The following is a 12,000-nucleotide window of genomic DNA, read 5'->3' on the forward strand; positions in this document are numbered from 1 at the left end:
AACACAGCCTGTCAAATAACACATTTTACTTAAAATTATAACTTTATAATAATAATATTAATAATAAAAAATCACAAAACAAATAAAATGGCCAAATAAACAGTAAAACAATAAATTAAGTAGCAAAATATACTATACATTTTCATTTCAAAACTTTGGCTACTCGCAGCTTTGCAGTATGTAAACTGATCAAATTAGACAGATTTTGCGCTGACGTAAACGTATTATAATTGATCTAAGTCATCAGGAGATGTCACTGGGGGAAAAAATGTATTTTCACATGACAGGAAAACCGACACGACATAAATCACTATCAAACCTTAGTTTCATCTTTGCAGAAAGTGAGGTAAAGGAAGTGAATGTTTATAAGAAATGGCGATCATATCCATCCATTGGACGGCGTGTGTGAGCCTCGAACAGGTAGGGTACAGTACAAATTAAAGCTCTTTACAGACATTACGAACATTATAATAGCCTGTGCTACTTGGAAATTCAATCATGACAGCGATTTTCATTTAAATGTAAGGACGTTCATGTAGCCTACTTTATGCGCGGAAAGCTGACAGAAAGTTTGATTTTGGAATTTAGAACCAGAAACCTATAAACTACGAACAAACGTTTTAGCTTTGCGAGTGTGTTGAAATAAAGAGAGAAAGAAATTTGATATCTTGATGGTGATAGTGAGAATGTGCTCTGGGGAATTTCTTTCATATATTTTTTTAAGTGTTGGAACTTGAACTATATGTAATATCATTAATACAGACTGTATGCAACAGAGTCTTTATTTGACAAAAAAATAAATTTCAATAAATTTAATTTTCTTTTTAATAATATTATTAATCATTTTGCACGTGTCCTTGAAATTGCTGTCCACCCCATCATGTGGTAAATGCCCCTTTAAGAAACCCTCTGATGTACTCATTGGCATCCCCATTTTGCCTTCTCTTCAGAGTCTCAGTCTAGTATATCCTTTAAAAGTCCATATAATAGAGCTCATTGACTGTTTGAAATAAAAACACAGCCCTAAGTATTTCTACATTTATGTGAACATCTGTATAATTAAATAATGTAAATAACATGTGTATCTAATTATTTACCTTATTCTGAAAAAAAAAATCTGTATCATTAAGGTGTTCAACTTGAGTTGCTTCCTACACTCCATTCACTCCTCCAATACAATGTACAATGTAAAGATTTACATTCAATATGCAAATATAATTTAAAGCACAATAATTGTTTATTTTCTCATTAATTTCCATATCAATAAAACCTAATTGATAACAGCAGAGGCGGTGTGGTGGCTCAGTGGTTTGCAGTAGTTAGTGAAAACAGAAGCTGAATTCTTGAAAACTTTTACAGCCCTTTTATATTAATGTTTCTTGTTGTACCAGTTGTTTTTCAAATGTTCCTCATATTTAGTTCACTGATTAAAGCCCTTGTCCACCCGGTCATGCCAGTGTTCACCCTATAATCTTGTTTTTAATGAAAATAAACTAATTATTTATACAGTAACCTCAGCAAAGCATCGTGTGTGAGTCCTTAATAAACCAATAAGTGCCAGTTAATATTGTTTAAAAGTTTTACTAAATATTTTAGATTTTGGGTTTTATTTTAAAAAGAACATGCAGCAATTGCGTATTTTATTGGGAAACAAACGAAATGTCCATTAATATATTAATATAAATAGAGATTTTCCATAATCTAAAAAGTTGGGTTGGTAAAGGGACACATTACCTTTCTGAAAATATACATTTTATTATCACACTGCAATGAAAATATACTTATACTACTTTGAATTTGTCCATGACAGGGTTGATACAATTTGAGGTTTGTTTACTGTTTTTCTGCTTGGAAACTATTTATAAAAATTGCAGGAGCTTTACCAACATTAATTTCATACAGCCGAAGTACTAATAATACAACAAGTTTGTGGTTAAATCAAAAATCTCAAACTTTTTTTTTTTTAATTGTTGATGCCTCAAAGGCACTTTGTAGTGATAATGACCCAATAATCCATATCTCATTTTTATACAGATATTGAATCAATTTGAAGTTAAAGACTTATAGACTTAAAGGTATGGGTACATTCATTGAATACTTTTTATGTATTATTCTTTGAAAATGATTTTTCACCAAAATACAGAAATCATTTCTGCATTTTTTGTGAAAGCAAGTATCTTACAGTACTTCAGAAATACTCAAAAATGCATCTGTCATTGTTTTCAAACTATTCTATTTGATTTGCCAAAGTCACACAAGTGACAATTTCACATGTCACTTCTATAACGGAGAGATGTCACATCCATAACGACACTTTAAAAAAATAAAATAAAATCAATAACTTTTGTTTTATAGAGAGCCAACTCTTATGTATTTGATTAGCTTTATTTCTTTTGGCTTGTGCAGTTTAATTCACAGAATTTCTACAAAGTATGTTGTGTACTGTAAACTCGAAGACTTTTTTTTTTGTCACATCCATAATGCAGTTTAGTTCTCTCATTTAAAGTACAAAACATGTTTACAGATTGCTATTTTTCTGGTCCCTTAACTCTGTGTTCAGTTGTTCTGGAAAATATAAACAAATGTTTCAATATAATGTTGACGCATAATTCTATGTAAATTTACTGCAAATGTCACATCCATAACACTGGAATTGCATATATATATCAATATATATATATATATATATATATATATATATATATATATATATATATATATCGTTTTTATACAGAAATTGAATCAATTTGAAGTTAAAGACTCATAGACTAGTTTGACTTAAAAGTATGGGTACATTCATTGAATACTTTTTATGTATTATTCTCTGGGATTTTTTTATTTCCAATGTTAGACCTTTTTTAAATAAATCAGACTCCATTTTTACCTGAACATTTAAAAAAATATGTTGATCATTAAGGGGATATATAATATTTAATGCTGTTTTAAATAACAACAGAAAACATTTTATACATTTTTGCCAAATGTATTTAACCATATATTTGATGTTATTTGATGTCTGACATAAATATACTGTTTAAAAAAATATAAGGAGCACTTGGAGTTACACTGTGTTGTTTAAGTGTTCCCTTTATTATTATTATTTTTGAGCAATATTTGATGGAAAGTGCCACCCTGTTGTGTTTTACTGTAACTTCAGCAGCTCAAGGCAAGTGAACAAAAGCACCAGCCTCAGTGGTTAGCCAGTTTTTAATGCAGCACATCAAACAAAAAACAATACAAAAAAAGAGCCTTTGTTGGATCACAAAGCAGTAGACGTCGGCTATTTAAAGTGCAAAAGAAAATAATCCTGGTCTGCATGGGGCTTAATTAATGGTTGACCTTCCTGATGCATGGTCTTAAATGGTTGTCTCTATTTTCTTAAAGAGTATTGTGTTTGTTTGGGTGTAACATACTATATGAACCAGAGTTCCATCTCACATTCCCTTTAAAAGCCAGTTTAAAAAGAACAATATTGAGAAGTTCTTCAAGTTCCCCAAACCGCTTTCTGCTGTTCTTGATCTGCTAAACTTCTGCTTAAGCAACAATTGTTCAGAACAGAATAATACCTATGATTATGCCTATTTGTAGTACTTTCATAGCAATTTAAACTACCCCTTAAATATGTACAGCAAGAAACAAAAAGATTTCACTGCAAATCCTCTGTGGAAGAATGACTGAGTAGTCCTCGGCTGTACACACATACATTTCAGAAGCTGTGTGATTGGCATTACCAACCCATACCAGGAAAAATTTGAAATATAACCGTCATGTCTGTTGTCTAATATTCATCAGTATCATCAGGTGTGCACTTTCTTCTTGAGCTTGAATGTTAAAATTAAAGAGTTAAAGAGTTGCCAGTCACTGCAATGGCCCTCCGCCAATTTGAGTTTGAGATTTGACTGGAGAGATTTGTAAAAGTAGGACTTTTTAGTATGTATTGTATGTTTTCTATGCTGCATTTTAAAGACTATGGGCTCTAACATACACCCAGCACAATGAGGCGCCTGGTATGACACAAGTCAAGTGTTTCTTAATAGTTTCAGCCAGCAAATTTATTTGCATCCATCTGTGCTCACATGGGGATGAAATATATTCAAATGCATTTTTGCCATGCAACACTGAATAATTGAATTATTTTGTTATTTAAACAACAGTAATATACATCAATATATAATAATTTAGTAATATACACTTATAGGTGGGTCCCCAATGTGCATTCACTCTGTTTGTTACATACATCAGCACACAAATATTTCAGATATTCAAAATGAAAGGATTAGAAAGTATTCCTGCTTATCCTGAGATGGTCTGCTCATGCATTTTAAACATGCAGATCCATTTCCTTTCTGAAGCTGTATTTGCGATTGCAAATTCCACCATGTAAATAGCGAATCCACCATTTTGTGAGTGCAAATGCAACCTTTTTAGGGTTTAGGGTTATAGTCCCCAGCAACCCTTTAAATTTAGGGTTATAGTCCTCAGCAACCCTTTAAATTTAGGGGTATAGTCCCCAGCAACCCTTTAAATTTAGGGTTATAGTCCATAATCACTGATCCATCAATGTAGAAAAGTGATGTAAAATTATAATTTTCATAATTAATAAAAAAAAATTACACACTAACATCCAGGAAAACTCCTGATCATAGATATATGTGTATATGTGTATATCTCTGGCTTTGGATGGCCACAGTCCTCCACTGTACCTTGGTCCCGCATTCATTTCAAAGGAGCGCTACCCTGTAGCAAGATGGCGGCGCTATTGACGCATTCCGTCCAATAGACAACTATAGGCCAGGCGACATCTAGTGTATATATCTATGGTTAGAGTCCCCAGCAAGACATTTCCCCAGCAACCCTATAAGTTTAGGGTTAGAATCCCCAGCAACCCATTACCCCAGCAACTCTTTAAGCAGGATTAGAGTCCCCAGCAACCCATTACCCCAGCAACTCTTAAAGTAGGATTAGAGTACCCAGGAACCCATTATCCCTGCAACCGTTTAAGTTTATGGTTAGAGTCCCCAGCAACTCTTTAATTAGAATTAGAGTCCCCAGCAACCCATTACCCCAGCAACCCTTTAAATTTAGGGTCAGAGCCCCCAGCAAACCAGCAATCATGACAAAGACATTTAGTCATTCTTCCGTCGTCTGTCACCTACTATTCAGAATTGTTATATTCTCAATTTATTCTACTTACCTCATTTTTAAACAATGACTTGTTTGCTTCATTTATTGCGTCCTGTACTCTGGGTCTACAATTTAGAATAAAAGTATTTAGTAATAAGGTATAAAGGCCTTTAACTAGAAGGCCTCACTCTCACTGACATTTCATCTAACTGATCGATCCCCTAGTTTCTGGCCATGTTTTACTCTCATAAACCAAGGCCAATTACTTTATCCAATTAACCAATATCACATGTCTTTGTACTGTGGGAAAAACCAGAGCACCAGGAGGAAACACCGTGCGAATACTGGGAGAACATGCAAACTCCACACATTGCCGCTCCTCCTAGAAACTCTCTTCTTATTTAATTACCAGAGGTATGAAGTAGACTGTGAATAACAGATTTTCATGTTTTGTTGTTTACAAAGTCAGGAAAATAATAGTTTACATCTAACAGTCTATCATCATTACCTGTGACTAATTATTTTTCCAGTTGAATATTCAGCTATCTCTCAAATAAATTGTCACATTTGAATTATAAGGTTCTATCTGACATTTTTGTCAAAATTGAGTTATTCACATATTCTTATTTAATGACAACTTATTTACATTATGGGATGTTTTTGTATAAGTTGTTTACATTTTAATACTTAAAAAAAACAAATGTTTGCTATGGAAAGCAACAACTTTGAAACTCAATATCTCAAAATCATTCAGAACGCAGAAAAAACCTTATAATTCCAAGGTGACGAAATGTGAAGAGGGTTGTTGTTATTTTGGAAATTTAAACCTCTTATCAGACTTATCAGAGTTAAATGCAGGTACTCAAACTGCACTGTCAGGTTCCAGTTGTGCAGTTACTGTAACTAATCTTTTTTTAAACATAGATAACCAGAAATGCTGTCCAACCTGTCAGGACATACACGAGTAGACTGAACAGTATCTCTATGCTAAATTCCCTTTGTTGTTTGTGTGAATTAAGAAAGAGTGTTTAACCGCAGGCTGATGTTTGGTCAGTTTGAAATGATCCCTGTCTTGTCCCTTTCTCAGGACAATATATATACAGTTGAAGTCAAAATTTTTACCCACCCTTTGAATTTTATTTATTTTTTTATGTTTCCCAAATGCTGTTTAACAGAGCAAGGGAATTTTCACAGTATGTCTGATAATATTTTTTCTTTTAGAGAAAGTCTTATTTGCTTTATGTTGGCTAGAATAAAAGCAGTTTAAATTTTTTTATGAACTATTTTAAGGACAAAATTATCAGCCCCTTTAAGTTATCTTTTTCAACTGTCTACAGAACAAACCATCGTTATACAATAACTTGCCTTAATACCCTATGCTGTTAACCTAATTATCCTAGTTAAACATTTAAATGTCACTTTAAGCTGTATAGAAGTGTCTTGAAAATATTTAGTAAATTAGTATTTACTGTCCTCATGGCAAAGATAAATCAGTTATTAGAAATAAGTTATTAAAACTATTATGTTTAGAAATGTGTTGAAAAAAAAAATCTGCTCTCCACTAAACAGAAATTGGGAAAAAAAGTAAACAGAGGGGCTATTAATTTTGACTTCAACTGTGTGTGTGTGTGTGTGTGTGTGTGTATATATATATATATATATATATATATATATATATATATATATATATATATATATATATATATATATATATATATATATATATATATATATATATATATATCCCAAAATAAGTCATTAATGCTTCCAGTTTTAAAAGAGTATCCCAACAAAAAAAATTAGAAAGGTCATTTAATTATATTTTCAAGAGTTCACCCTTAGATATGCTTAGCATTATAGCAGGTTTAGCATGCTGTCCTGGGAGAGAACCCTGAGCTCGGAGATATTTGAGCCCAGGGCTTCCGCCCGGTCAATAAGCATATCAGAGGATCCGAGATCAGGAAGGTCTCAATAGTTCCCCCTTTTGAAAGGGAAGAAAAAGGAGGAGATGGGGTGGAAGGGGGGATTCTTCCGAAATGAAGATAGGGAAAAAGGTTAGAAAGTGATCCATTTATAGTAGGCTAGGATCACTCGGATTGGATTATTACTGATTACAAATGAGTGGCCAGCTGTGCTCAATCATATCACGTGCTCCTGAAACTTCATTAAAAATCACTTGGTCTTAAAAAAACTAAAATTAATAAATCCTTAAAAGTTACTGAAAATGAGTACATGAGAATATATGTCCAAAATGTAAAGATAAAACTATATTGTAAACCTCATTTGACGTTATATATACAATTAGAGATCCCCCTACATCACCCACCCCACTAAAAAGTTACATTTGTTTAGTGTCTGCCTTTAAGAGGTATATTAAATGTGCAAAACATTAACATAAAAAAAATGATTTATAGCAAGTACAGACAATTTGTAGAACTATTGTAAGGTCCACCAAGTTGGCCCAATGAAGGTGTCCACTGGTGGATGAAGATTCACTGCTTGTTCGACCTTTCCAGTGCACAATGTTGTTTCAGTTTAACTTTACCTCAAATCAGACTCCAATTTTATTATGAGGAGGTTTAGAATATTAATATATTTATCTTTCATTTAATTGGACTCCAATCATATAACATTAGGTGGATTATATTAATATATAATTTAGATGAATGTTTGAACCTTTTCTCTTTTTTTTTGTAACTATTACATTTGTTCATTCGGTTGCTCATGTCGCTCAGAGGAATCGCCTCGGCTGGTGGCATCCCTCGTGGTCACACTCTCGTCAGTCTTAATTAATAAACAGAGGTAATTGACTAATACTTTTAGATGGCTGCTCCTATGCTTGCTCATTCTTAGGTATTTTTGATTAGTCCCCTTAGTTGTACACTCTTGAGTTAAAGGTAATATTATTTCTAATCAGAGGTCAAGGCTATTATTATAAATATAACTGATTATTGTTCTCTATAATTATTTTAGTTTAGCCAAGCTCATGGTTTTCCATGTTCATTTAGGGTGCTTTCACACCTGCCTTATTTAGTTCGATTGAATCACACTAGAGTTCGTTTTCCCTTTTGGTGCGTTTCGTTTGGGCAGGTGAGAATGCAGCAATCGTACTCGAGTGCGCACCAAAAGCGGACCAAATAAGCGTACCAAGACTCGGTAGACTTCAAACAAACCCTGGAGCGGTTCATTTATGGTGAGAATATGATCCGTACTAAAACAGGTCCAACCGCAAAAAGTACTGCACCTTTTGGACTAATCCAGCTGCCGTAGGCCGATGCGCTGTGCATTATGGGATATGGAGGAAAAATATTTGTTGACAGCGCTTTATCAACAGACAGAGAGAGGGAAAACATTACCTGATGGATCGTTGGTAATATTTCCGCAAGATGACCATGTTGCAGTTTAGCTAAATTAATTCACACCTCCTCCTGAAGTGACGAGCGATGCATTAAAACACTGTTTTCCAGCCGCGGCCGCGCTTCATTCTCGAAATGTATAGTTTGTTTAAAGCAGGCATACAATCAGTCAGCGCAGTCGTCCTTCAAAATATACATAGTATGGAGCATGAGAGCTCTATACTAGTAACCCGGGGAGTTGCGGATCAACATGCAGGTTTAATAGCAAGGTCATGTAAGCAGTGGTCAATACAGGGGCAAACAGATGTATACAGGCAATCCATAAACGTAGTCAAAGTAACCGGCAAGAGGTCATATGGTAGGCGGCAGGCAGGGATAAACAGACTAACAAGGCGAGGGTATAAACATGGAAAAACAATACAAAGTAAACGCGTTGTAATGTCACTAGATGTTAACAAGACTCAGCAACTGGAATGAGTGTATGTGCTGCTTAAATAGTGTGTTTAATCAGTCCTTGACAATCCTTCGGTGGTGTGTGTGTAATCAGTCAGGATGAGCGGAGTGCATGTATGAAGTTGTAGTCCATGAAATGGCTGTTTTGTAGTCCATTAGTGATATTGCATGTTTTCCAACGATCTAAGGAGTAAAGATTGCTGGTGATCGTGACAGAGCCCCCCCTCTAAGGAGCAGCTTCCAGATGCTCCTAATACAGTTCAAGCGAGAGGTGGAGCGGAGGTGGAACAGGGGGAGGGATGGAGGGCCAGGACCATGCAGTGGAGGTGTACCTGGAGAATGGAGTTTTGGAGGACCTGGAGTGCGGAGCTGCAGAAGATTTAGATTGTGGAGTTGGGGAAGATCTGTAGCATGGAGCTGCCTGGAGCGTGGAGCTGCGGAGGGCCTGGAGCGTGGAGCTGAGAAAGGCCTGGAGGTTGGAGTTGCGGAAGGCCTGGAGCTGTAGAGGGCCTGGAGCATGGAGCTGCGGAAGGGCTGGAGCATGGAGCTGTAGAGGGCCTGGAGTATGGAACTGCGGAGTGCCTGGAAAGTGGGGCTGTGGAGAAGCTGGAGCATGTAGCTGCAGAAGGCCTGGAGAGTGGAGCTGCGGAGGGCCTGGAGCATGGAGCTGCAGAGGGCCTGGAAAGTGGAGTTGTGGAGGAGCTGGAGCATGTAGCTGCAGAGGGCCTGTAGAGTGGAGCTGCGGAAGGCCTGGAGCATGGAGCTTCGGAAGGCCTGAAGAGTGGAGCTGTGGTGTGTCTGGAGGTTTGGGTTCAGCAGGCATAGACGTGTCATACACCCACAGTGGGTCAGGAGGCTTAGGTTCAAGATGCACTGGCAGTTCATTAAACTCCAGTGGGTCAGGAGGCTTAGGTTCATGAAGTACCGGCAATGTATTCAACCCCAGAGGGTCAGGTATTTTTGGCTCAAGAGGTACTGGCAGTTCTTTCAACCCCAGTGGAAATGAAGAAAGAAAGAAAATAAACAGAAGAGACATCAAACTCGGGATGAAAACTTTGTGAACCGATCGCTTTATTTTTCTCTCTCACCACACTTAAAGGGGAAACCCACCCCGTCACTTCCAGCTCAAAACTCTTAAAGGGGAAGAACAACAAGAACAACTCGTGAATTCTTTCGTATGTATAAATGTATGCGCCACTAACTGATGATTTGCATGTTGATTCTAATCGGGAGCCGTTTATGTTGCGTTTAGTGATACTGTGTTGTGTAGTGTTTACCTTGGTTTGTGTTTTCTGTCATTTCAAAATGCCACTTTATTTTTACTTTGTGACACTTAATCAGTCAGTGTTAGTGGGACAGTACAGGCCACGTCATTTAAACAGCACAAGATACTATCAGACAACGAGGGTATTAGATCACATTCTTTTAAATGATCAGTCCAGGAGGTGGCGCTGTAACAGTATTAGTTCAAAGACTTTAAAAGTAAATAAAATAGATTAAAATTATTGTTGCAAAGGTGTCCAAATGTGACTGTTTTTATGTATCAGCTACCGACCGGAAGTTCTTAGCATTCTCCTTGCGCATACATTGCGTGATTTTGCATTCTAAGAACAAGGTCTATATGGGTTTGTGGCGAGGGGGCGTGGCCGAGAGCCGTGGCAACGGAATGAGGCCGCCGCGTAAGTGGACACACCTGCAGTGCGCACCTTCCTCGAATCCTACGGAAGGAGCTCTGGACTATAAAAGGAGGAACAATGGCAGAGGAAGCCGAGAGAGGATCGGGTCCGGACATATTGTTTTAACTTTTGCTTTCAGTTTGACGGCAGTGTGATGGCAGTCTCCGTGAGGAGCTGCCGTCCGTTTGTTTTGGTTTAGACGGCAGTCTCCGTGAGTTCATATTATAAATAAATATTTTAAAACTTTGTCGGTTCTCCGCCTCCTTCTTCCCAGCGGCCGTGAACTTCATTTCAGCGTTACTACTGATTCTTGATCACATTTGATGATGATTGATGATCACAGAGAGCTGAACAGATCTTTAAATCCCTGCTTTGCGCACATCCTGTCTTGTTAATATGTAATACGCGGCTGTCAGTCAATTCGGTGGGTCGGGAAACCGCACTCCTACGTCACGTTGAGGTGGGCCTTAAAATGGAAGGAATTTTGATGCTATTTTAACTTCAGGAAATAAAAAAGGAGACTTAGGCCCAATCCAAATTTTACCCCTTAGCCCCTTACCCCTACCTCTTGTTTTGCGTGTGCCCGTGAAGCAATACTAGTGTCCCAATTCTCTTTAGCTCGAAGGCGTAGGGCAAAGGGCAAGGGGTATACACCCCTTCAAACAAAGATTTTTCAGGACCACACTTTCTCACCAAGGGAGGGAAAAAATTCCCAGAATTCGCCAGCCACAGCTGCACCCGGAGATCCACAAATTAGTATTTTTTTGTCATTAGTACGAATTTTTACAACAAACAAACATGTTTTGACATATTCATAACCGCATTAGTGTTTTACCATCATGCTTAAAAAAAAAACGCTAAAATAAAGCTAAATTTTGCGATCTATAATCCCCAATAATAACTTCAGTACAGCAGTCCCACAACATTCTGACACTCGATGACACTGGAATACCCTGTCAGAAAGTTTAGTGGCTTTCAATGAGCTTTTTACAGTGTCTGCTATAATGTTAATGTTGTTTTTGGTGTTTACACATTGATGAGTATGGCCACTGTGTAAATGCACAGTATAAAGATCTTATTGCCACATTAGATCGTTATAATAACATAATATACACCTTCAGTCATTTCCTGAAGATTAATACCAAAAAATAGCACAACTGGAATCTCTACAGCAGTTGCCAATGTCTGATCTCAAATTAAGCAAGAGATGGCGATGACGTATGATGACGTGTGCAGGTGTTGTAGTGCGGTCCCAATAAATTTTGAAGCCCTTCCCCTTAACCCTCGGTTGAAAGGGCCAAGAAGAAGGGGAACGGGTAGGGGTTAAAAAAAGAATTGGGATAGTACCTTAGTGTGTTTATCTCTCCACAATATGATTGTGGACACACTAT

General features: G+C 36.8%; 1 protein-coding gene across 2 annotated transcripts in view; it reads left to right on the forward strand.

Moving 5' to 3' along the window:
* Positions 1 to 207: 207 nt before the first annotated feature.
* Positions 208 to 12,000, forward strand: part of slc35a3b (solute carrier family 35 member A3b) — a 51,934-nt gene continuing 40,141 nt past the window's right edge. The window contains exon 1 of one of the 2 annotated variants that reach the window (XM_073917215.1): positions 208 to 420. In XM_073917215.1, coding sequence (XP_073773316.1) covers positions 373 to 420 — 48 coding nt within the window. In that variant the 5' untranslated portion in view covers positions 208 to 372. 2 annotated transcript variants of the gene reach the window in all.

Source organism: Danio rerio, chromosome 2 (genome assembly GCF_049306965.1).
Source record: "Danio rerio strain Tuebingen ecotype United States chromosome 2, GRCz12tu, whole genome shotgun sequence".
Lineage (NCBI taxonomy): Eukaryota > Metazoa > Chordata > Actinopteri > Cypriniformes > Danionidae > Danio > Danio rerio.